The sequence below is a fragment of the Salvelinus alpinus genome, chromosome 6 (genome assembly GCF_045679555.1).
Source record: "Salvelinus alpinus chromosome 6, SLU_Salpinus.1, whole genome shotgun sequence".
Lineage (NCBI taxonomy): Eukaryota > Metazoa > Chordata > Actinopteri > Salmoniformes > Salmonidae > Salvelinus > Salvelinus alpinus.
Genome location: NC_092091.1, coordinates 54318403 through 54346388, shown reverse-complemented (window position 1 = coordinate 54346388; position 27986 = coordinate 54318403). Strand labels below are relative to the sequence as shown.

General features: G+C 44.6%; 1 protein-coding gene across 1 annotated transcript in view; it reads left to right on the top strand.

Annotated features, from left to right (window-relative positions):
• LOC139578900 (catenin alpha-2-like) overlaps window positions 1-27986 on the top strand; it is a 707491-nt gene that overhangs the window by 656576 nt on the left and 22929 nt on the right. The window contains exons 13-15 of the mRNA XM_071407028.1: window positions 4217-4368; window positions 8155-8268; window positions 27771-27952. Coding sequence (XP_071263129.1) covers window positions 4217-4368; window positions 8155-8268; window positions 27771-27952 — 448 coding nt within the window. The remainder of the gene's footprint in view (window positions 1-4216; window positions 4369-8154; window positions 8269-27770; window positions 27953-27986) is intronic.

Sequence of the window (27986 nt, the reverse complement as noted above, 5' to 3'; positions counted from 1 at the left end):
CTCTCTCTCTCTCTCTCTCTCTCTCTCCCTCTCCCTCTCCCTCTCCCCACCTGCATTTAAACACATTTTATTTTTTTATTTTTTTACTTGATCATTAAGATTTTGCCCAGAGAAGGTAGATATAAAGCTGATATATGGCCTAGTGTTTAACAGCGTTGTGCCAATAACTGGAAGGTCGCTGGTTTGAATCCCCGAGCCAACTAGGTGAAAAGTATGCCGATGTGCCCTTAACCAAGGCACTTAACCCTAATTGCTCTGGATCAAAGTATTTGCTAAATGACTCAAATGTAATAAATTCCCTGGTTCTCCAGAAATCTTGGTTGGATAATTTCAGATTTCCTGCTACTTCCATGCAGATTCTAGGAATCCTCCAACTTCGATTTCGGTGGAATACCAGGGAATTTATGGAAATTGGATTTTCTCAATGTATGTCTAGAATATGGGAGAGTAATTACACACACACTAAAAGTCATGTAATAATGTATCGAATGGCAGATAGGCCTATGTCAGCTCTAGCACAGGTTACATTCACTGTTTTTTCCAACCAAAAGCAACTGATGGAATGACATTACTGTGGAGAGGACTGGAGAGTGTGATAGCTCAGTCAAGAATCCTGTCAGCTAAGTCAAGAATCCTGTCAGCTGTGAGTGCCAATTCGCAGTACACAAGCTCCAAAATGGCCAACGCGTTGCTTCACCCTGCCCAGGTGTTTCCCACGCTACACAGACAGTGGCTTGAAATGAGTCACTCTTTCTCTCTCAGTTCCATCAGTTGTTATGATGATGGGAAAGGGGGATTTTAGTATAAATGAGACACAGATGGCTAGCCAGAGGAGAGCAGAGGAGAGGTGGGGAGAGGAGAGAGTGGGTTAGAGAGGGAGGGAAGAGAGGAGAGAAGAGTGAGAAAGAAAGAGAGAAAGGTGGGGAGAAGCTTCTTCAGCAGCAGTGGGTGGGTGGTATAGAATAAAAAGCTGACTAGTGTATTGGAGTAGGAATCAGCAGTATAGGATGTACAGCGAGGTGAGACAGTTTAGCTGAGGTTGGGGCAAACTAGATCGCCCAGAGAGAGACTCGTAGGCAGAAGTCTCAGCAGCAGCTAAATCAAAAAGAAGTGTGTGTGCGTGCGCGTGTACTTGCGTGCGTGTTTGTGATGGGGAGAGAATGGGGGGGAGGGGGCTGAGGCTGGAGAAACTTCCGGTCAGACTTGGCAATGCCTCCCTCCCTCACTCTGTTTCCTCCCTCTGTTCCCTCCCTCCCTCCCTTCCATAAGGCGAAAACACAAATCACAGCGAGACGGCTCCGGGTTTGAAGGTTAATGGCACTCTGCGATTGACGGCCTTTTTGGTTTGTTTGTGCGGAAGTCGGAAGTGTTTTTCTTCTTCCTATGAGGAGTCTATTATGTCACGACGCGAGCAGAGCTGTCCTCGTGTGATCTTGGGCCTTCAGGATGTCTTTGTTGGCTGCCTGTTGCGTTCTGCCACTTTGATTCCACTAAGCACTTTCACCGAATATTTAAGCATTCACTTCGTTCATTGTACTTTCATGACTTCTCTCTTGATTTATAGTCGGGCTTGGGAAGGGGGGAGAAAAACAAATCCATTCCAACGCGGTCACGTTTAATTCCCTTTATCATTTCTCAACCGGAATGAGTGAAATTGCTCCTTTACCATCAGCAACTTTCCTCATTAAGCGTCTCGGAGAACATTTAACTATTTATATTTAAAAACCCTAGCCCTGCACAAATTTTCCCAATAGCCTATTTTACGCTAATCCAGTAAGTGGATTAAACTGAATTAAAAAAAGATTAATTTTAGAGAAAAAAAAGGAAAACAGTTTTTGTAGCACCTTTTATGTTTGGTGTATAATAACCAGCCCCAGTGTTTTTAATACGTTTATATGTATTTTCTTTTCGGATTTACCTTTCTGGCTTAAGCTTCTAATTGATTTTCGTCACTTCACGGTGAACAGAGAAGAGGGAGAGAGAGAGAGAGAGCTCTGAGGAGAATGACAATAATATCACACAGCGTGTTTGTCGGGGGTTTAAGGGGCATATCCACTAGCACATAAAATCTTTGTTGTTGTCGTCGTTTTTCCCCCTCCCTCCCCTCATTCTCATTAGACGTGCTGCTTCTTCTTCTTCGCCAGTGATCCAGAGCCCAAATTCAACCTCCTCTCCAAATCCATCCCTCTTATTGTATTTGTTTCATCATGCCTCTCTGAATATTTGATATATACTTCAACAGCCGCTCAGAGAATATTATGTCATGTTTTTCTCTTTTCTTTATGCATCAGAAGGTTTTTTGCGAGTGCCTCTTGTCTTGTTGTACTGACCCTCTTTTCTCCTCTGAAATGAGACGACGGCTCAGTGTAGACAGATAATGAGTACAAGCTGTAGACTGAGGCGCTTGCTGCTGAATCTGAAATTGTGAAGGCGGCACGACATAAGTCGAGTGAGTATCTACGCGGATTGGATACTGTGTGTGTGTTGTGTCTGCGTGGGTGTGTGCGCGCGTGCGTGTGTCCCTAGTGTCCACTTGACAGTGAAACGGGAACTGGCCGGCTCTACTCGTGGCTCAATTCAATAACACAAGACTGGGTCAAACAAGGTCGTGTCAGTCCACCTAAATATTGTCTTGTTTGTTCTCTGTCAGGTGGTTTAACCGTAACCCATTGATTCAGCTGTTATTGCTCAGGCAGAACCACAGCGTTGAAACAATTATTAAAGGCCCAGTGCAGTCGAAAACATGCCTTACCTGTGTTTTATATATGTTTCCACACTATATGAGGTTGAAAAAACACTGTGAAATTGTGAAAATGATGATAATGACCTTTTAGTTTAAGAGCTATTTGAAAAGCCTGTTTTGGTGAGATGTTTTGGCCTGCCTGGTGACATCACTAGGTGGTAAATTAGTTAATAGACCGATAGGAAAGAGAGTTCCAAACCTTTATGCCAATAACAGCTAGTTCTCCGTTTTCCCATCCCCACTCAGATCATTTCTAGACAGTCCTAGCAAAATGATTGCTTGTGAAACTGCTCTTTGCCAAGAAGCTATTTTAGTTTATTTTTGACCATTTTAATTCAAAACATCACAGTAAGGTACTGAATTGTTACCCAGAAAGGATTTGATATTGAGATAAAAATGGCTGCATTGGACCTTTAAACATTGCCTGCATCAGATCATCACGATTCGTCTGAAGATGATTATGTAGCTGTCCCACTCAACATGAATATATTCGGCACGATTGCCCTGGCGTTTATTCAAATTCAACACCTCTCCTGTGAACGCACAAAGAACATACAGATGCTCCGTTGGCGACGCTTGCCAAACTAATATTCCCGCTAAATGCCAGCCATTGTTTTTGTCGGAGTTCGCAACTTCTTGTTTTGCAGGCTTTTGTTTTGGCAATGACTTTTCAGTCCCTCATCAGCAACCTGTTAACTTGAGTGGCTGTCAACCAGAGCTAGCACATTAGCATGCTAGCACTGACTGATTAATATGTGAATGGCTGCCAATCAAAGCTAGCACATTAGCATCCTAGCACTCACGCGGTGATAGATGACAGACAGCCGCTCTGCCGGTAGTGTAGCCAAGGTGAAACGGCTAATTGGCGTGCGAAGGGCACTCGGGCACCCCATCCCTGTGGTACCAGATTTCTGGTGACATCTCGTCTTTTTCTCGAGAGGCTACATTGACAGAGGCTGGGACCCCCGCCTCAGAAGATGTATTTGACACGCAGAGTGTGTGTCCTTGGTTTGAGAATAGAACACCCACACATTGTCTTACATAGACACACACACACACACGTCTCTTTCGGTATTCCACCTCTCTCTCAAACCAATGTGCCCCCCCCCCCCCCCCCCCACCAGGGGGGAAGATACACTTTTGAGGGATGTTTTTTCAGACATTTCTCTTGTTTTTCACCTTTGTTTATCCTTATCTCCCTTTCTCACTTGCTCTCTCGCTATCTCTCTCTCTCTCTCTCTCTCTCTCTCTCTCTCTCTCTCTCTCTCTCTCTCTCTCTCTCTCTCTCTCTCTCTCTCTGTCTGTTTCTCACACACACACTGAGGAAGGCACATGCTGTAGCAGGACATGTTGCCTAAAATATAAAAATAAATTAAGTGAGTGCACCTGAGTCAAGTAAGTTCTGGTCGCCATTCTTATTGTTATCTCCTTTTCTCTCCCTTTCCCTCCCTCTTTCTCCCTCCCTTCTTCCAGTCATGCCCCGTTTCGCTGAACAAGTGGAGGTGGCCATCGAGGCACTGAGCACAAACCCCCCACAGACCTTCGAGGAGAACGAGTTCATCGACGCGTCCCGCCTGGTCTACGACGGTGTGCGTGACATCCGGAAAGCCGTTCTTATGATCAGGGTGGGTCCACTTCCTCATTTCCTCCTCTCACGCTTCTCAAAGCACGCTGGGAACAGACTACGTACATAATTACACAGGCTATTCCCATTATAGTACACTACTTTTGACCAGGGACCATAAAAAGTAGTGCGCTATATAGGAACACGGGTGCCATTTGAGACACACTCTCTTTCTCTCATTGACATGAATGCATGACCAAGTGTACATAAGGATTCGCACCTATAACTGCCGAAATATCAATTTTCAACTACAAAAATCTCCAATTCCAAGAATGTGTCCTGCGTGAGGTCACATGAAATGTAAATTTTCCCAAGATGAAACACAAACAATCTCCCTGATTTGATGTTAGCGAGTAAGAAATTAAATGACATGGAAATTAAATTACAAAGAACTTCACGGTTCATAAGAAATCAAATCAAATCAAATTGTTTGGGTCACATACACATGGTTAGCAGATGTTATTGCGAGTGTAGCGAATTGTTATGCTTCTAGTTCCGACAATGCAGCACTATCTGGGGCGGCAGGTAGCCTAGTGTTTTTAGCGTTGGGCCGGTAACCGAAAGGTTGCTGGATCGAATCCCCGAGCTGATAAATTAAAAATCTATTGTTCTGCCTGAACAAGGCGGTTAACCCACTATTACCCGGTAGGCTGTCATTGTAAATAAGAACTTGTTCTTAACTGACTTGCCTAGTAAAATAAAGGTAAACAAATCTAACATGTAATCTAACAATTCCACAACAACTACCTAATACACACAAATCTAAATAATGGATTAAGAATATGAACATATAAATATATGGATGAGAAATGACTGAGTGGCATAGGCAAGATGCAGTAGATGGTATAAAATAGAGTATATACATATGAGGTGAGTAATGCAAGATATGTAAATATTATTAAAGTGACTAGTGATCCATTTATTGAAGTGGAAAATGATTTCAAGTCTGTTTCTAGGCTGCAGCCTCTCTGTGTTAGTGATGGCTGTTCAACTGATGACCTTGAGACAGAAGCTGTTTTTCCAGTCTCTCGGTCCCAGCTTTGATGCATATGACATAACACTTTAGGGCTGGTCGGAACAGACCAACTCAGTGGCCTTGTGGTTACAGTATCCACCCTGAGATTGGAAGGATGAGGGTTCAATCCCTGGTTGAGTCATACCGATGCCTCTCTGCTTGGCACTCAGCGTTACGGACATGGATTGGGGGTAAGACCCTGAGATAGACTAGCTTCCTGTCCAGGGGGATGCTACAAAAAAATGGAATTAGGCTGCTACCCTATGGGCTGTTCTGGCTCTGACAAGACTTGTTTACTTGTAACATAATACTGTAAGACTAGTTCCAGGCTAGACTTTTGTATTGATGTTACAACAAAGCCTATTACAAAGTAATTTTGTAGACTCAGCCACACCACACTGTGTCCACTATGGTAGGCCTACTAGATGTTGTTTGTGTAGTGTTCTATCTCTTTTCATAACCCCCCCACCCCCACCCCCTTCTCCCAATACCACCATGCAAATTTGTGTGTTCAACTTTGCACTGCTGGAAAGTTTCCCAGTGCAGTTGCGAGAGAAATCGAATTACGGGGAAATAATTTGACGTTGGTAAATAATGTAAAACAGGGGCTTTGAACGGGCCGAGACCGACCCACCAGCCTCATAATCTATTTCCAAGTTCAATTACTCTTGGAGGCTTGGTGGACTATCTATGATTTCTCGTCATTGTGTAGCCTAACTTCCGTAATGCAATGTGTAGCCTTTCATATGAAACGTCTGAAGGATTTTTTTGTGGTGTGTTTTTTTTTTTCTCCCGTGTAAGCTGGTGTACATGGATTTCTTTAGAAAATTATTTCTTTAGAATCTGTTGGCAGGGCCTCGTTGTACCCTACAACGGCAATGGATTATGGGGGCAATTCTCCATGGTGTTCATTTCAGAAGTTGAGTATGGTCGGGTGTGTGTGTGTGTAGAGGGTTAATTAAATAGCATTCCACACACACAAACGCACACACACACACACACACACACACACACACACACACACACACACACACACACACACACACACACACACACACACACACACACTCAAACACACACGTCTGCAGACATCTGCAGACATCTGCGTGTGTGTGTCCACTCCAGAAAATGGAACGTGCCACGCAATTCAACTAAAACAAGGCTTCAATGTTCACGCTCATTTCCACACACAAAGGGAGCACATATCCATTCTTCTGGGAACAAAGGGGAAATAATTAACCTGCAGGAGATACAAGCAGTCAAACCCCATCCCAAATGGCACCCCATTCCCTTTTATAGTGCACTACTTTTGATCAGGGCTCATAGTGTTCCGGGTCAAAAGTCGTGCACTATATAGGGAATAGGCTGCCATCAAATAAAATACAATTGTATTCATCGCATGCTTTGTACACAACAGGTGTGGACTAAGAGTGACAGGCTTACTCATGGCCTCTTCCCAACAATGTAGAGGAAAAACCTAAATAGAGAAATAATAGAAAAGTACAACAGGTAATAATAGATACACAATGAGTAACGATCGGTCATAGGAAACGATGGTGAAAGCACGATGTCCAAAAAGCTCAGATCAGCGCAGAAACACACACTGAATAGCAGAACTGGTCAGGAGCTCGTTATACAGCCGTTATACGCTCCAGCGCCGTCTCCCATGTTTAAGGAGTCTGATATCATGCCTGCCTCCGTGTCGTGTAGAGGCGCACAACTGTAACGTCTTCATGTTCGTGTGGTGGATTTGCGAGAAATTCGGTTTGTTTTCGAGAGAAGCAGGTATAAAACCATCTTTTCGGACTAGTGGCCTCTTCAGCTCGTAGAGGAGGTTATGTCTGGAGATGAGGACGGTATAGATGATGTTTACAGTGTTGCCGTGACGATAGACACGCGTTGTTGACAAACAGACAGACAGGTGGGCGACCGAGCCACTCATCCCGCCCTTCTCCTCAGCTAACTGCCTCCCGATTGGCCCGGAAGCCCCAGATCCCTGCTCTTCATTGGTCGAAAACATTAACTGATTCGTCCCTGAGTCCTGCCTGTCTAGAACATCTGAACAACCTGTCTCGTTGTGAGATAGCGGTTGACAACAAGTTGAAGACCGAAGAAGAAAAAGCTAAATCACGGAATCTCTTGAGGCCATTTACCCTTCCCGCCCTTTTCCCTTTGTGCCGTTTGATCCCACTATTTCAGGGAGCTTTATAGTGCTCTTATGGTGCGTGGTGTAAACCACCACCGAGACTTCTTAAAAACAATGATGCAAGGGACTTGAAATCCGAGCGTATAAAGCATATAAAAGGGGGGGTGAAAAAGGGGGCTGAATAATTCAACACAAGGAGATCTGACTTGCTGTTAATTGTGTGACATCTCCTGCCAGCCACCCCTCACGTGACGGGAAGGCCTCTCTGCCCTCAGACTCTGGCTGAGAACAGACTCAACCCAGGACACAGAAGCTGAAGAAGAAGTGTGTGAGTGAGAAGTACAGTAGAGGGAGAGTGGAGATAGAGATGTGTCTGAGGACTGATGTATCAGAAATCTGTGTTGTGTGACACTGCAGCTGTTGATCTAACAGTCGTCATGTTTTTTCTCTCTCTCCTCTCTCTCTCCTACATCTACTATTCTTCAATTTCTCTTCTCATCTCCCACACACCTTTCCCTTCTCTCCCAAATACTTTCTCCTTCTTTCTCTCTCCTACCCCTTTTGTATCCCCCCCCTCTCTCTCTGCCTCTTTTCCCTCTCCATCCCCTCTTCACCTTTCTCTGTAGACACCTGAGGAGCTGGAGGATGACTCAGACTTTGAGCAGGAGGACTACGACGCCCGCAGCAGGACCAGCGTCCAGACGGAGGACGACCAGCTCATCGCCGGACAGAGCGCCAGGGTGAGTGGAACTCTAGAGCCAGCTCTCGAACCCCACTAGAGCCATACACTAGAACCCCACTCCAGAACCTGCTCTGGAACATTCCATAGCTCGCTACATAGGAACATGATTGGGGTTGAGTCAGAAATGAGACCCAATATAGTGCACCTCTTTTGAGTCAAGAGGTGCACTGCGTAGGGAATAGGGTGCCATTTCCGATGTGCCCAAGGATACCCCTATTTATCACAAAGGCCTTTCACATTGTCCTTCCCTGCACAGTTCCAGCAACTCTGGTGGATTCGTAACCAGGTCAGGCCAGTAAACCTAGGCTTGGCTCAGTTTAGCTCATGCTCAGTAATGTGAAAAGGGTATTGTTGCAGTGTGTCATATTGCAAGTCGGACTTCCCTTTCATTACCTAAAGCCTCTTGTTGCACCACTTCAATTCCTCTCGTGTTCAACATAATGTAAATTCCCAGTGGGTTCTGCACTGGATAAACCCCACTATTGTATGATTTTAAAATCACAGGATTCCATCATACGGAAAACGAAAAGTACATTGAAATGATCATAGCCGAATTTGATTGTTTTGAAATGACTAAAGCACGATCCCACTCGGGAGGAGAGACGGGTGTAAAATTGCGAGCGCAAATGAAGCCGTGGCAATTACTGCATCCCCCCTCCGATATTACCGGGAATGCACACTCCACCCGTGCCAAGCCTGAATGGTGCCAGTGATCACATGGGGCTTTGGGCTTTGTGCACATTAGTGTTTTTTTCCCATGTATTATTTGTACACAGGGGCACTGCTTAAAGTACATTAAAGGGTATCAGTGCTTACCACCCCTACAGCAGGGAGAGTGGTTGGCTGTTGAGGTTGGATTGTGGAATGCCGGGTGGCAGGAAAAGGTTTGGCCTCATGCCTCCCCTCATCCTGAGAGGCCTGCTGCTGCTAGGAAGCCTTCCTCAAAGTCGGAGGGAATCCGGGAGAGAGAGAAAGAGTGTGTGTGAGAGAGAGAGAGAGAGAGAGAGAGAGTGTGTGCGAGAGAGAGAGGGAGAGGGAGAGATAGTTGGCATTATGAATGGGAAATGGATTGGAGAGGGGAAACATTGAAATTAACCCAAAGCCTGTTGGCACCAACCGGCCTCATACACACACAGACACACACACACAGACACACAGACACACAGACACACAGACACACACACACACACACACACACACACACACACACACACACACACACACACACACACACACACACACACACACACACACACACACACACACACACACACACACACACACACACACACACACACACACCCACACACCCACACCCACCCACCCACCCACCCACCCACCCACCACCACATCTCTCTCCAAACGAACCCGTCAAAAAGTTTAAAGGAGGTGAAAACAAACAGAGAGAACGGTTGTGTCAAACTCCATGATTATAACAACTAACTTTGGCCATAAGGTGGGTACAGGATTGTACTTTTGGGAGCATAGACAGCCGTTGTTCTGGGACACTGGTAGGGGGTCCGGCAGGGGGTCCAGTGCCTATTTCGCCAGGGTGAGAAGTGGGTACAGTTGGGTCTCATCGAATCCCACTGAGTCGTCCCACGGTGTCCCGTGGCTCACACACACGCGCACCCACACACACACCCACGACCTCCTGCAGCGAAGGCCATCTGAGCTCAAACGCATCACACACAAGTGTCTACGCAACTCTGTGAGTGGGCGATACCATCCTGATGCTATTTAGTTTGAGGTGCATGCTCCTGAGTCTCATGTTGAAAACGGATGCCACTTGAAATGAATGGGTGCTGTTCATTTAGAAATGTAGACACATGATACACATGCACATGCCCTAACCTGTCATGTCACGGTAAACCCTGTTTACCTTCTCCCGGTCACGTGAAGTGCACATTGGCACACCACAGCGTGTGTTGTTATTAGAGGAGACAAGAGGAAAGGTGAACGGCCGTCTCCTGTGTCTTCTCGGCATGAGCCGACGTGGGGAGCATGTCCAGGTTTACACCCACTGTTCCTTTCACGCTGGGCATGTGTAGGGGTATCATGCAGCACACACCACGCTGACAACGAGGTTAGTTACTCCCCACTGGGCAAGACTGCTTCGATCGACAGTGTTTTCACATCATTTCAACCCCCCCCCCCCCCCCCCCCAAAAGAATCTATGCGATGACGCTGAATCAATGCGGAATTAGATTTGCAAGGCGTCATCGACGTCAGGGAATCATGTCATTTTTCCCCCCACCCAACTTTGAACCTAAATCCAAATGAAAGGGTGAAATGTTTGCTTGATTTCACGTTGAATTTGCGTTAGTTGACAACTCGACCGAATGTACGTCCAAACTAGACGTTTAAAGCTGGCATCTGTGCCCAGTAGGTCTCTCTTTGCGTCAAAACACACACAAACAATACAGACACCAGGTTAGCCTCTCACTCACTCTTTCTTTCCCTCCCTCTGTCTCTATCTCACCTTCTGACACTACGGGTGTGATGCAACGGATGTTTCTGGTCAATTTGACGGCACCACAATTATTACACCGCCATTGTGTCGCTTCTCCAGTGTGAACAAGGCTTTATTGCTCTCGCTTTCTCTCCCTCTCGCTCTTGCTTTTGGTCTCTCTGTCCCCCCTCCATTGTTCCTCGAGCGGCTCTTCCTGGTTGTCACTTCTATTATACTTATGCATAGAGCTAAGTTATTGGAATCAAACATGTATAATATGAGGAGGGAGTAAACACACAGGAGATGGCCCCTCTCTCACTCTGTCTTTTTGTCCTCCACTTACACAGAGAAAGAGAGACACATACATACTTACACAGAGACAGAGAGACACACATATACTCACACAGACAGAGAGACACATACATACTTACACAAAGACAGAGAGACACATACATACTTACACAGAGACAGAGAGACACATACATACTTACACAGAGACAGAAAGACACATACATACTCACACAGACAGAGATACACATACTGTACATACTTACACAAAGACAGAGAGACACATACATACTCACACAGAGACAGAGAGACACATACATACTTACACAGAGACAGAGAGACACATACATACTTACACAGAGACAGAGAGACACATACATACTCACACAGAGACAGAGAGACACATACATACTTACACAAAGACAGAGAGACACATACATACTTACACAGAGACAGAGACACACACATACTTACACAGAGACAGAGAGACACATACATACTCACACAGAGACAGAGAGACACATACATACTTACACAAAGACAGAGAGACACATACAGTGAGGGAAAAAAGTATTTGATCCCCTGCTGATTTTGTACGTTTGCCCACTGACAAAGAAATGATCAGTCTATAATTTTAATGGTAGGTTTATTTGAACAGTGAGAGACAGAATATCAACAAAAAAATCCAGAAAAACGCATGTCAAAAATGTTATGAATTGATTTGCATTTTAATGAGGGAAATAAGTATTTGACCCCTCTGCAATACATGACTTAGTACTTGGTGGCAAAACCCTTGTTGGCAATCACAGAGGTCAGACGTTTCTTGTAGTTGGCCACCAGGTTTGCACACATCTCAGGAGGGATTTTGTCCCACTCCTCTTTGCAGATCTTCTTCAAGTCATTAAGGTTTCGAGGCTGACGTTTGGCAACTCGAACCTTCAGCTCCCTCCACAGATTTTCTATGGGATTAAGGTCTGGAGACTGGCTAGGCCACTTCGGGACCTTAATGTGCTTCTTCTTGAGCCACTCCTTTGTTGCCTTGGCCGTGTGTTTTGGGTCATTGTCATGCTGGAATACCCATCCACGACCCATTTTCAATACCCTGGCTGAGGGAAGGAGGTTTTCACCCAAGATTTGACGGTACATGGCCCCGTCCATCGTCCCTTTGATGCGGTGAAGTTGTCCTGTCCCTTTAGCAGAAAAACACCCCCAAAGCATAATGTTTCCACCTCCATGTTTGACGGTGGGGATGGTTTCTTGGGGTCATAGGCAGCATTCCTCCTCCTCCAAACACGGCAAGTTGGGTTGATGCCAAAGAACTCCATTTTGGTCTCATCTGACCACAACACGTTCACCCAGTTGTCCTCTGAATCATTCAGATGTTCATTGGCAAACTTCAGACGGGCATGTATATGTGCTTTCTTGAGCAGGGGGACCTTGCGGGCGCTGCAGGATTTCAGTCCTTCACGGCATAGTGTGTTACCAATTGTTTTCTTGATGACTATGGTCCCAGCTGCCTTGAGATCATTGACAAGATCCTCCTGTGTAGTTCTGGGCTGATTCCTCACCGTTCTCATGATCATTGCAACTCCACGAGGTGAGATCTTGCATGGAGCCCCAGGCTGAGGGAGATTGACAGTTCTTTTGTGTTTCTTCCATTTGCGAATAATCACAGAAACTGTTGTCACCTTCTCACCAAGCTGCTTGGCGATGGTCTTGTAGCCCATTCCAGCCTTGTGTAGGTCTACAATCTTGTCCCTGACATCCTTGGAGAGCTCTTTGGTCTTGGCCATGGTGGAGAGTTTGGAATCTGATTGATTGATTGCTTCTGTGGACAGGTATCTTTTATACAGGTAAGAAACTGAGATTAGGAGCACTCCCTTTAAGAGTGTGCTCCTAATCTCTGTTCGTTACCTGTATGAAAGACACCTGGGAGCCAGAAATCTTTCTGATTGAGAAGGGGTCAAATACTTATTTCCCTCATTAAAATGCAAATCAATTTATAACATTTTTGACATGCATTTTTCTGGATATTTTTGTTGTTATTCTGTCTCTCACTGTTCAAATAAACCTACCATTAAAATTGTAGACTGATCATTTCTTTGTCAGTGGGCAAACGTACAAAATCAGCAGGGGATCAAATACTTTTTTCCCTCACTGTACATACTTACACAGAGACAGAGACACACACATACTTACACAGAGACAGAGAGACACACATATACTCACACAGAGACAGAGAGACACACACATACTCACACAGAGACACACCCATACTTACACAGAGACAGAGAGACACACACATACTTACACAGAGACAGAGAGACACACACATACTCACACAGAGACAGAGAGACACACATACTCACACAGAGACAGAGAGACACACACATACTCACACAGAGACAGAGACACACCCATACTTACACAGAGACAGAGAGACACACACACTTACACAAAGACAGAGAGACACACCCATACTCACACAGAGACAGAGAGACACACACATACTCACACAGAGACAGAGAGACACATACATACTTACACAAAGACAGAGAGACACACACATACTCACACAGAGACAGAGACACACCCATACTTACACAGAGACAGAGAGACACACATATTTACACAAAGACAGAGAGACACACACATACTCACACAGAGACAGAGAGACACACACATACTCACAGAGAGACTCACACAGAGACAGAGAGACACACATACTCACACAGAGACAGAGAGACACACACATACTCACACAGAGACAGAGAGACACATACATACTTACACAAAGACAGAGAGACACACACATACTCACACAGAGACTGAGAGACACACACATTCTTACACAGAGACTGAGAGACACACACATACTCACACAGAGACAGAGAGACACACATACTCACACAGAGACAGAGAGACACACATACTCACACAGAGACAGAGAGACACACACATACTCACACAGAGACAGAGAGACACATACATACTTACACAAAGACAGAGAGACACACACATACTCACACAGAGACTGAGAGACACACACATTCTTACACAGAGACTGCGAGACACACACATACTCACACAGAGACAGAGAGACACACATACTCACACAGAGACAGAGAGACACACACATACTCACACAGAGACAGAGAGACACATACATACTCACACAGAGACAGAGAGACACACACATACTCACACAGAGACCGAGAGACACACACATACTTACACAGACACAGAGAGACACACACATACTCACACAGAGACAGAGAGACACACACATACTCACACAGAGACAGAGAGACACACACATACTCACACAGAGACAGAGAGACACACATATACTCACACAGAGACAGAGAGACACACACATACTTACACAGAGACAGAGAGACACACAAATACTAACACAGAGACAGAGAGACACACACATACTCACACAGAGACAGAGAGACACACATACTTACACAAAGACAGAGAGACACATACTCACACAGAGACAGAGACACACACACACATACTCACACAGAGACAGAGAGACACACATACTTACATAGAGACAGAGAGACACACACATACTCACACAGCGACAGAGAGACACACATACTTACACAGAGACAGAGAGACACACACATACTCACACAGTGACAGAGAGACACACACATACTTACACAAAGACAGAGAGACACACACATACTCACACAGAGACAGAGACACACCCATACTTACACAGAGACAGAGAGACACACATATTTACACAAAGACGGAGAGACACACACATACTCACACAGAGACAGAGAGACACACACATACTCACACAGAGACAGAGAGACTCACACAGAGACAGAGAGACACACATACTCACACAGAGACAGAGAGACACACACATACTCACACAGAGACAGAGAGACACATACATACTTACACAAAGACAGAGAGACACACACATACTCACACAGAGACTGAGAGACACACACATTCTTACACAGAGACTGAGAGACATACACATACTCACACAGAGACAGAGAGACACACATACTCACACAGAGACAGAGAGACACACATACTCACACAGAGACAGAGACAGAGAGACACATACATACTTACACAAAGACAGAGAGACACACACATACTCACACAGAGACTGAGAGACACACACATTCTTACACAGAGACTGCCAGACACACACATACTCACACAGAGACAGAGAGACACACATACTCACACAGAGACAGAGAGACACACACATACTCACACAGAGACAGAGAGACACATACATACTCACACAGAGACAGAGAGACACACACATACTCACACAGAGACCGAGAGACACACACATACTTACACAGACACAGAGAGACACACACATACTCACACAGAGACAGAGAGACACACACATACTCACACAGAGACAGAGAGACACACACATACTCACACAGAGACAGAGAGACACACATATACTCACACAGAGACAGAGAGACACACACATACTTACACAGAGACAGAGAGACACACAAATACTAACACAGAGACAGAGAGACACACACATACTCACACAGAGACAGAGAGACACACATACTTACACAAAGACAGAGAGACACATACTCACACAGAGACAGAGACACACACACACATACTCACACAGAGACAGAGAGACACACATACTTACATAGAGACAGAGAGACACACACATACTCACACAGCGACAGAGAGACACACATACTTACACAGAGACAGAGAGACACACACATACTCACACAGTGACAGAGAGACACACACATACTTACAGAGAGACACACAAATACTCACACAGAGACAGAGAGACACACACATACTCACACAGAGACAGAGAGACACACACATACTCACACAGCGACAGAGAGACACACACATACTCACAGAGAGACAGAAACACACACATACTCACTCAGAGACAGAGAGACACACGCTCACACATAGAGACGCGCACATAAACTCAGCGAAAAAACGTCCCTTTTTAAAAATCCAAATAAATTCACAGATCTTCATTGTAAAGGGTTTAAACACTGTTTCCCATGCTTGTTCAATGAACCATAAATGATTAATGAACATGCACCTGTGGAACAGTCATTAAGACACTGACAGCTTACAGACGGTAGGCAATTAAGGTCACAGTTATAAAAACTTAGGACACTAAAGGGGCCTTTCTACGGGCTATGAGAAACACCAAAAGAAAGATGCCCAGGATCCCTGCTCATCTGCGTGAACGTGCCTTAGGCATGCTGCAAGGAGGCATGAGGACTGCAGATGTGGCCAGGGCAATAAATTGCAATGTCCGTACTGTGAGACGCCTAAGACCGAGCTTCAGGGAGACAGGACGGACAGCTGATCGTCCTCGCAGTGGCAGACCACGTGTAACAACACCTGCACAGGATCGGTACATCCGAACATCACACCTGCGGGACAGGTACAGGATGGAATCAACAACTGCCCAAGTTACACCAGGAATGCACAATCCCTCCATCAGTGCTCAGACTGTCCGCAATAGGCTGAGAGAGGCTGGACTGAGGGCTTGTAGGCAGGTCCTCACCAGACATCACCGGCAACAACGTCACCTATGGGCACATACCCACCATCGCTGGACCAGACAGGACTGGCAAAAAGGCCTCTTCATTGACGAGTCGCGGTTTTGTCTCACCAGGGGTGATGGTCGGATTTGCGTTTATCGTCGAAGGAATGAGCGTTACACCGAGGCCTGTACTCTGGAACGCGATCGATTTGGAGGTGGAGGGTCCATCATGGTCGGGGCGGTGTGGCACAGCATCATCAGACTGGGCTTGTTGTCATTGCAGGCAATCTCAACGCTGTGCTTTACAGGGAAGACATCCTCCTCCCTCATGTTGTACCCTTCCTGCAGGCTCATCCATCCTGACATGACCCTCCAGCATGACGATGCCACCAGTCATACTGCTTGTTCTGTGGGTGATTTTCTACAAGACAGGAATGTCAGTGTTCTGCCATGGCCAGCGAAGAGCCCAGATCTCAATCCCATTGAGCAGGTCTGGGACCTGTTGTATCGGAGGGTGAGGGCTAGGGCCATTCCCCCCAGAAATGTCCAGGAACTTGCAGGTGCCTTGATGGAAGAGTGGGGTAACATCAGCAAAAAACGGCAAATCTGGTGCAGCCCATGAGGAGGAGATGCCCTGCAGTTCTGAATACAGCTGGTGGCCACACCAGATACTGACTGTTACTTTTGATTTTGACCCCCCCTTTGTTCAGGGACACATTATTCAATTTCTGTTAGTCACATGTCTGTGGAACTTGTTCAGTTTATGTCTCAGTTGTTGAATCTTGTTATGTTCATACAAATATTTACACATGTTAAGTTTGCTGAAAATAAACGCAGTTGACAGTGAGAGGACGTTTCTTTTTTTGCTGAGTTTACACGCAAACACACACAGAGAGACACACACACACAAAGCCCCTGATAGGTCAGCCATAAAATTGATCTCGCTAGTGTCTGGGAATTTTATTTCAAATGAAACAAATTAAAGTCATTTCGCGATGCCCCTGCCTGTGAAGAAACCCAGAAAGCGCCGTGTCTAATCCCCGCCGAGCCGCCGAGTGTATTGGCACGTGCTCTATAGGATGGGATTTGCCACTGCGCTAAGCTCCCAAGGCCCGCTCTTGTTGTTATCAGTAAGCAGAGGAAGGGATTTTGGGATAAGTGAATTCTGGAGAGCGGGAGAAGAAGAAAATACTCTCGCCCAGTACCCCCCCCCCCCCCTATTATGACATCCCAATTGGCCCATGTGTTTCTTTGTAAATCACCATTGAGAAAGTTTGAGGACTAAGCTAACCTTTTGAGCCGCCATCTTCATGTCATCGACAGTTGGTGTAGACTCCCTTTAATTCAGCAGAGGAATTGGAACCAGACCTGTGAAGTTGTCTGTACACGTTTTAAAGTAACGGTAAACACTTAATTGATCGAGGTAAGAGGTGACCCAGTTAAGAAATAGTTTACCTATTTAAGCAGACTTCATCACAAACCACATGTTAAAGTTGGTTTGTCATGTGTGTTGTGACACAATCAGGGAAGTCCTAAATAGTATACCAAAACTCTAATTCCCATAAGGCTTTGCTGTTTGGGGTTGTGACCATCCAATTAGACTCGATACAGGTGTGTGACAGCCATACAGCCAGAGCTGGCCATGTTGCCAACATTTTTTTCTACCTCTGCTTTTTGTCTTAGTTGTGTTTGCAGTTGCCAGCTGACCAAGATCCTTTTTATTTCAGTTCAGTTGTTGTTTTCACTGTGGTTCACCGTCATTGACTGACACTTCCTGTATCAGTATGAGTAAATGGCCTTCCAGTTCCCAGCTAGACCAGGTCTGGTCATAGTGCCCCCGGAGAAAGGTGAACTTGGTTGGGGAAAACTTCTTTCAACTGCCTGCCTCCCTCTAAAGGAGGTAGCTCAAAATGTCTGCCTCCAAAAAAGACTCCACACCCCATAAGGCTTTGCTGCTGTGACTAAGTTGCAAGTTATGTTGCTGATTGATTTATTAGCAGTGCAGCTCTCCATTTGAACATACTAAGTTAAGGTGGCGAACTAAACAGCCAGCAGGAAACTACTGTCCAGTCAGCCTAATTTGGAAGAATGGTGCCTGAGGATGGCTGCCATTTTACCAATTGTGCTATTTTGTGTGTTTTTTTGCATTGTTTGTTACTTATATTGTACATAATGTTGATGCTACCGTCTCTTATGACCGAAAAGAGCTTCTGGATATCAGAACAGCGATTACTCACCTCGAACTGGACAAGATTTTTTCTTTAATGAGTCTGACGCAAAGGATATAATGTTGCTCCCGGACAAGGCCCAAATCCCCGTCATTTGCATGAAGAAAAGAAGGAAAGACAGATATTAGGGTGCCTTGTGAGAATTTGCGGCGGGTAATATCTGTTCCATTGGTGAACGTGCAATCACTGGAGAATAAACTGGATGAGCTCCATTCGAGACTGTCCTACCAACGGGATAATATAAACTGTAATATCTTATGTTTCACGGATAATATACAGTTGGCTGGGTTTTCCGTGCATCGGCAGGACAGAACAGCTATGTCCGGTAAGACAAGGGGTGGAGGTGTGTGTCTATTTGTCAATAACAGCTGGTGCGCGATGTTTAATATTAACCTGTTTGGGATAGGGGGCAGTATTTTCACGTTCGGATGAAAAGCGTGCCCAGAGTAAACTGCCTGCTACTCAGGCCCAGAAGCTAATATATGCATATTATTAGTAGGCTCCTTAACAGTTCCTACCCACAAGCCATAAGACTGCTGAACAATGATTAAAATGACCTTGACTAACCTGTACCCCCGCATATTGACTGAATACAGGTTCCCCCTGTATACAGCCTCATTATTGTTATTTTATTGTGTTGCTTTTCAAAATTATTATTTATTTTTTACTTTAGTTTATTCAGTAAATATTTTCTTTACTCTTTTTTGTTGGTTACGGGCTTGTAAGTAAGCATTTCATGGTAAGGTCTAAACCTGTTGTATTTGGCACATGTGCATTTTTTTACCACTGCTTTGTGTTTGCCATGTAAGCTACATATGTAGTTTATTTTTTATTTAGTTTGATTAAGTTCTGACCTTCAACCTTGTCTCTCAGTGTTCATGGCTAAGCCTATGTGTAGTGTTGGCACACTAGATTTAATGACACAGATAGTAGCAACCTTACATTTGCGAAGAAATGTACAATAATGCTGAATTTCTCATGATGATCAATGGAAAAGGTCAGATTTGTCACAGCAATATGTACGCTCTTTGTTGAAGCTATAGATGTTTTATCACTCTAAAGTCAATCAAATCCCCAAACTCAATACACTAGGGTCTCTATTCAATCGGTATCACTGAAGCATGACAGATTGTGTATAGAAATGTAAAGGTAATTTCTGATTGAGCTGACATAGGCAGCGTTTACCGCGTACGCAGTGTCTGCTTACGCGGGAACATTGCCTTTCAATTTAAACCATGCTGTAATGCTGGATTTCCACAAAACAGATTGAGTAGTCCTAGATGTTATGTAATTGCTACATACTGTAGCCACTAGCCACATATATCATGTAGATTCCATCTACAAGTAGAATAGCTGGATGTAGAACTAGATAGAGTAATGACCAGTATTGCCCGAAATGTTTGGATGTTCAATTGTAGAAGCAGAACATATAGATGTTGAACAATGTAAAAGCTGATGTAGGCTACTTGATTATGGATATTAGTGTGTGTGCGTACATTTTGAATGATCAGTAAAATTCAATCAATCAAATGTATTTATAAAGCCCCTTTTGCATCAGCTGATGTCACAAAGTGCTATACAGAAACCCAGCCTAAAACCCAAAACAACAAGCAATGCAGATGTAGAAGTACAGTGGCTAGGAAAACTCCCTAGAAAGACAGGAACCTAGGAAGAAACCTAGAGAGGAACCAGGCTCTGAGGGGTGGCCAGTCCTCTTCTGGCTGTGCTGGGTGGAGATTATAACAGTACATGGCCAAGATGTTCAAACGTTCATAGATGAACAGCAGGGTCAAATAATAATAATCACTGTGGTTGTAGAGTGTGCAACAGGTCAGCACCTCAGGAGTAAATATCGGTTGGCTTTTCATAGCCAATCATTCAGAGTTAGAGCCAGCAGGTGTGGTAGAGAGAGAGAGTCGAAAACAGCAGGTCCGGGGCAAGGTAGCACGTCTGGTGAACAGGTCAGGGTTCCATAGCCGCAGGCAGAACAGTTGAAACTGGAGCAGCAGCATGACCAGGTGGACTGGGGACAGCAAGGAGTCATCAGGCCAGGTAGTCCTGAGGCATGGTCCTAGGGCTCAGGTCCTCTAAGAGAAGATAGAAAGAATAAGAGAGAGATAGAGAATTAGAGGGAGCATACTTAAATTCACACAGGACACTGGATAAGACAGGAGAAATACTCCAGATATAACAGACTGACCCTAGCCCCCCGAACACATAAACTATTGCAGCATAAATACTGGAGACTGAGACAGGAGGGGTCGGGAGACACTGTGGCCCCGTCCAACGATAACCCCGGACAGGGCCAACCAGGCAGGATATAACCCCACCCACTTTTCCAAAGCACAGCCCCCACACCACTAGAGGGATATCTTCAACCACCAACTTTCTACCCTGAGACAAGGCCGAGTATAGCCAACGAAGATCTCCCCCACGGAACGAACCCGAGGGGGGCGCCAACCCGGAAAGGAAGATCACGTCAGTGACTCAACCCATTCAAGTGACGCACCACTCCTAGGGACGGCACGGAAGAGCACCAGTAAGCCAGTGACTCAGCCACCGTAATAGGGTTAGAGGCAGTGAATCCCAGTGGAGAGAGGGGAACCGGCCAGGCAGAGACAGCATGGGCGGTTCGTCGTTCCAGTGCCTTTCCGTTCACCTTCACACCCCTGGTCCAGACTACACTCAATCGTAGGACCTACTGAAAAGATGAGTTTTCAATAGAGACTTAAAGATCGAGACCAAGTCTGCGTCTCTCACATGGATAGGCAGACCATTCCATTAAAATGGAGCTCTATAAGAGAAAGCTCTGCCTCCAGCTGTTTGCTTAGAAATTCTAGGGATAATAAGGAGACCTGCGTCTTGTGACCGTAGCGTACGTATAGGTATGTACCTCAGAAACAAATCCGAAAGATAGGTAGGAGCAAGCCCATGTAATGCTTTGTAGGTTAGCAGTAAAACCTTGAAATCAGCCCTAGCCTTAACGGGAAGCCACTGGAGTAATATGATCAAATTGTTTGGTTCTGGTCAAGATTCTAGCAGCCGTGTTTAGCACTAACTGAAGTTTATTTAGTGCTTTATCCGGGTAGCTGGAAAGTAGAGCATTGCAGTAGTCAAATCTAGAAGTGACAAAAGTATGGATACGTTTTTCTGTATAATTTTTGGACAGAAGGTTTCAGATTTTTGCGATGTTATGTAGATGGGAAAAAAGATGTCCTTGAAACAGTCTCGATATGTTCGTCAAAAGAGAGATTAGGGTCCAGAGTAACGCCAAGGTCCTTCTCAGCTTTATTTGAGACGACTGTACAACCATTAAGATTAATTGTCAGATACAACAGATATCTGATCTCACAAAGATCTCTTTGTTTCTTGGGATCTAGGACTAACATCTCTGTTTTGTCCGAGTTTAAAAGTAAAACATGTTCCGCCATCCACTTCATTATGTCTGAAACACAGGCTTCCAGGGAGGGCAATTTTGGGACTTCGCCATGTTTCATCGAAATGTACAGCTGTGTATCGTACGCATAGCAGTGAAAGTTAACATTATGTTTCTGAATGACATCACCAAGAGGTAAAATATATAGTGAATAAAATAGTGATCCTAAAACGGAACCTTGAGGAACACTGAAATGTACAGTTGATTTGTCAGAGGACAAACCATCCACAGAGGCAAGCTGATATCTTTCCCGACAGATAAGATCTAAACCAGGCCAGAACTTGTCCTTGTAGACCAATTTGGATTTCCAATCTCTCCAAAAGAATGTGGTGATCGATGGTATCAAAAGCAGCACTAAGGTCTAGTAGCACGAGGACAGATGCAGAGCCTTGGTCTGACGCCATTGAAAGGTCATTTACCACCTTCATGAATGCAGTCTCAGTGTTATGATGGGGTCTAAAACCAGACGGAAGTGTTTCGTATACATTGTTTGTCTTCAGGAAGGCAGTGAGTTCGCTGCGCAACAGCTTTTTCTAAAATGTTTGAGAGGCATGGGAGATTCGATAGTTTAACGAATCTCAATATTTTAGAGCTACAAGAAGATACATTGAAAGGTATGGTTATGTGGTAGTGAAAGTGGGAGAGTGATAGTGTTGAAATCTACCCAAACATGTATGTCAATGTAGTCCCAGCTCCAAAATGAAGATTACGTATTGCATTCAGATGTATAAAGGAGTGATGAGACAACTCAATGAATCTTTAACAGTTTATCCAGATACAATACCATTGTAATACACCTCGGTGTAAGGGTTTGTGCTTCTACAAACACCTTGAAAATACATGTCCAGATACATGTCTTAGAGGCTGCCAATTCACACACAATTGGTGGGCCCAAAATTGCCCAGACATGAGATTGGTTGACATGGGAACGTTTCTCGGTTGTCAATACAACCGATAATTATAGAGCTCACGGTTGAAAACTACTGATGTTTAACAGAGAGATAACCCAGTATTTTAAAATACGTGGTTCGATCTGGTCAACAACTCAGGTTTCAGAATGTCTTGGTCAGCGACTTCACCGGTCCGGAATTAGCAGCAAAGAGGGATTTCTCTGTCAGCTTGTCCCCTGCCGTTTTCAGTGTGGTTTCTGATTTCTGAACAGGAGTGAGGATACCAACACAGTACATACATTCTGCTGATTCACACAGTGCATGCATATACTGTAATATATCAAATATACTGGATAAATACACTACCGTTCAAAAGTTTGGGGTCACTTAAAAATGGCTTTGTTTTTGAAAGAAAAGCACATTTTTTGTCAATTAAAATAGGATAAAATTGATCAGAAATACAGTGTAGACATTGTTAATGTTGTAAATGAGTATTGTAGCTGGAAACGTCAGATTATTTTATGGAATATCTACATTTCTACACAGAGGCCCATTATCAGCAACCATCACTCCTGTGTTCCAATGGCACGTTGTGTTAGCTAATCCAAGTTTATCATTTTAAAAGGCTAATTGATCATTAGAAAACCCTTTTGCAATTATGTTAGCACAGCTGAAAACTGTTGTCCTGATAAAAGAAGGAATACTACAACTGGCCTTCTTTAGACTAGTTGAGTATCTGGAGCATCAGCATTTGTGGGTTCGATCACAGGCTCCAAATGGCTAGAAACAAAGTCCTTTCTTCTGAAACTCGTCAATCTATTCTTGTTCTGAGAAATGAAGGCTATTCCATGCGAGAAATTGCCAAGAACTGAAGATCTCTTACAGCTCTGTGTACTTCTCCCTTCACAGAACAGCGCAAACTGGCTCAAACCAGAATAGAAAGAGAAGTGGGAGGCCCTGGTGTACAACTGAGCAAGAGGACAAGTACATTAGTGTCTAGTTTGAGAAAAAGACGCCTCACAAGTCCTCAGCTGGCAGCTTCATTAAATAGTACCCGCAAAACAACAGTCTCAACGTCAACAGTGAAGAGGCGACTCCGGGATGCTGACCTTCTCGGCAGAGTTCCTCTGTCCAATGTCTATGTTCTTTTGCCCGTCTTAATATTTTCTTCTTATTGGCCAGTCTGAGATGGCTTTTTCTTTGTCTAGAAGGCCAGCATCCCGGAGTCGCCTCTTCACTGTTGACGTTGAGCCTGGTGTATGGTTAAGAAACGTTTGTTTTTGTTTTCTGTTACAAAACATTTTGCTACGGTGTGCATTCATGAATAGACCCCATGCTCACTATCCACCTGCCTCAGCGCTGCTGGCACCCCGTATAATTAGTGTTCAGTGAATAAAAGATGTGGCGGGAAGGGAATTCTAATGTCTGACCCCTGACTGTGGGGGTCCGTGGTACTGAGCCAAGCCCCCATTGCCCGTCGCAACTGTCTGGGGGGAGGGTGGGTGCAATTACCCAGTTGATGGCCATGGTGTCGCTCACGGTCGGGATGGGGTCGTCTCTCTCTCGGGTGTATGCACTAACCTGTCGCGATTGATTCCACTTGGAGTTTAATACAGGAATTCCTCCCACCTGCCCTCTGTTTGGCTGCTCAGTCTCACGTTAAATGCGATATTTAACAGAGCGTGTCTGTATTCAGTGTCTATGAACAGTGCTACAGGATAAAGCTTCCCCTGAGGATTTTCCCTCTTCACTTGTAATTTTGGTTCCTGTTGGGTTTAATTACAGACTAACACTGCCGTGTGTTTAAGTTTTACCTACCGCCGTTCTCACCCATCCATGTTGTTGTTTATGAATAGCATAGGCGGCACGCTGTATGGTGTGTGTTTTGGCACAGAGCAGCTGAAGGAAATCTAGCTACGCTCAACACTGTAGGGGTTAGGTTTGTTTATGTGTTTACATTGCTTTAAACAGAGAGGAAGAGGCAACGCGAGAGCGATAACCCGGGCCAAAATATGTCTAGTCCAGCAGGTGGCGTTAGTATGGAGGTAAATGAGTGTAAAATGTGGTCAACAAAAATGTAATGGCTTATTTGCTACATGAGTTTATTTGATCGAATATACGTTTTGTAATGCTTAGGTTGTTACGAGTGTACTGATATAAGTAGGACATGTGACATCCCGGCAACTTTGAGAAAAAACACTTTATATCGGAGTTGTGCTGTTAGTGCTATCTGGGATCCTTGGGACGTTCATACCCTAACCCCAACCCTAAGCCTTACCTTAACCATAGCCGATTACTTTAACAATTTTAAATATCAACTTCAATTGGGTAGGGACGTCCCAAGGATACTGGTTAGCAAGGACCGTTGTGGTTGTTCACACGGGTATCTGCCCTCTCATTGGCTAGAATGGTCCCACCTCATCTTGCCTCCTCCCGACTGCCTTCCGTTTTTAAAGACATTTATTGTAATTGTTAGAGCGGCCAATGGAGTATCTGGTCAATATAATGGAACATCTGTGCTTTACACCAGTGGTTCTCAAACGTCTCCTTGGGGAGCCCAGCCGTTTCACAATTTTGTTTTAGCCCTGAACAAGCTCAACTAATTAATCTAATTAGTTGACAAGTTGAATCAGGTGTGCTAGCTCTGGAATAGATCTAATACATGGAATGGCCGGGGGTCCCTGAGGAGAGGTTTGAGAACCACTGCTTTAAACTACTACTCAAACCCCAGCCTGAGGCATGTAAACATGGGCACTTGCCCAATTCCTTTCTCCTTGACTCCTTGCCTCGCGTCCTCTCTCCTTGCCTCCTTTTCAAATCCCATTGGAGGAGAGGGTCCGAGGGGAAGGTCCTTGGATCTTCTCCGCCAATGCGTTTTAAGAACCTTGTGAGGAGAGAGAGGATGCAAGTTCCACTTGGGCAGCAATACCAAACATTTAATATCTGGCTCTGAGACTGTAGAGAGGGAGTGATCAGTAGGGTGACATCTGGTGCTGTGTGATGAGATAGCAGTGTCTGATGACACCTAAAACAGCTTTGTGCCTCTCTCTGCATCTCTCTCACGCTTTTCTCTCCTTCCGTTCTGAGCTACTTTACGAGAGGAAGACGAGTCATTTGTGGTTGTTATTCTCTACCTCACACCTCCATGGAGGGAGGGGTGAAAGGTGATACACGTTCACACTGAGCTCATCCTGCCGGTCACCCCCACACACCAGCTTTGCTGTGAAAGAAATGTGGGAGGGACGTAGACAGACAGACGGACAGGAGGAGAGAGAGAGGAGAGGAGAGAAAAAGAGGCAGAGTGGGGAAGTTATTTCTTAATGAGACCAGTCATGCTTATAAAGACATTCTATGTGGTCTAGGAAGAGTTTGAAGGCTGTGCCTGGAAACGAGTCATCAAAACCTTGCTTTCAAGGTTCCTACCTCACATCTCCTCCATTAAGCTTGGAGAGGGAGGCGAGGAATCGAGGAAACAAGGACAGAGTAGGAAATCATTAAGCATAGAGTTTACACTGTTAAAAGTGAAATCTAAGCAAACCTAAATATCTTGTGAGTGATAATTCACTTAAATTTTTTCATTTTTTCTTACCATGCTAAATTATCTAACGTCATTGGCAGATAGTTTTGCTTATTTTAACCAAAAAAATGCTTAATACAAGTAATTGATCTTATTTCAAGATTTTTTCAAGATATTTTACCTTAATAAGACAATTAAGCTAAAATATCAAAATATCTTGAAATAAGATACATTGCTTGTATTAAGCCTTTTTTTTTTGTTAAAATAAGCAAACAAATCTGCCAATGATGTTAGATCATTTAGTTTGGTAAGAACAAATACACATTTTAAGTGAATTATCACTCAATATGTACATATTTAGGCTTGCTTTGATTTCACTTTTTTTGCAGTGTTTGGAGGGTGAGGTTAAAAACAATATCATCCATGCAATGGATACTTCATCTTTCCTTCTCAATCAATAGTACAAAACTAATAGTGCCCGACTTACTTTTCTCCCCTGCACTCACCTCAGAACGTTGAACAAATACATTATTCATTGACTGGTATGAGAAGTAAAGTAATTAGACATTTATCTCCCAAATAATATCGGAGCCTCTACTGCACTGGTGACCTTGCCTGGAGATTTATGCCATCTCAGACCTGCCTCGAATGGCTATGGCAAGAGAGCACAATGTATTCTCACGGCAAAACGAGCCGAGGAATGGATTTTTCTCTTCACGAGTATAAGATGTCAAGGGGTTTTAGGAGCGCTGGTTGATTAATCGTCAAGTTTATAACTTTGTTCGGAAACCTTTCGGAAGGGCAAAGACAAACTCTTAACGCAATATCTATTCTCGTTGAGTATACTAAGGAATAAAGGCTCCTCAAAGTGGCAGCCAGCTAAATATTTGAAGAGCAATTGATGCTTAATCTTTGGTATTTGTTGTATCATAGTAAGCCTTTTCACTGCCAGTGTTTAATTGTTTGATTATTCCTTCTCTCTCTCCACTCCTTCTTTTCCTCCTCAATCTATTCTTCCCCCTTTCTCCCACTTCCTCTTCTCCCTATGTCTTTCACTACTCATCCTCTCTTTTTGACTCCCCTACTCACCTTCCTCTAATTCCTCCTACATCTTCCTCCTCCTGCCCCTTCTCAGGCCATCATGGCCCAGCTGCCTCAGGAGGAGAAGGCGAAGATCGCCGAGCAGGTGGAGAGCTTCCGGCAGGAGAAGTGCAAGCTGGACGCCGAAGTGGCCAAGTGGGACGACAATGGCAACGACATCATCGTCCTTGCCAAGCAGATGTGCATGATCATGATGGAGATGACAGACTTCACCAGGTACAGTTACAATGTGGCTAAAGAGAATCTAGTT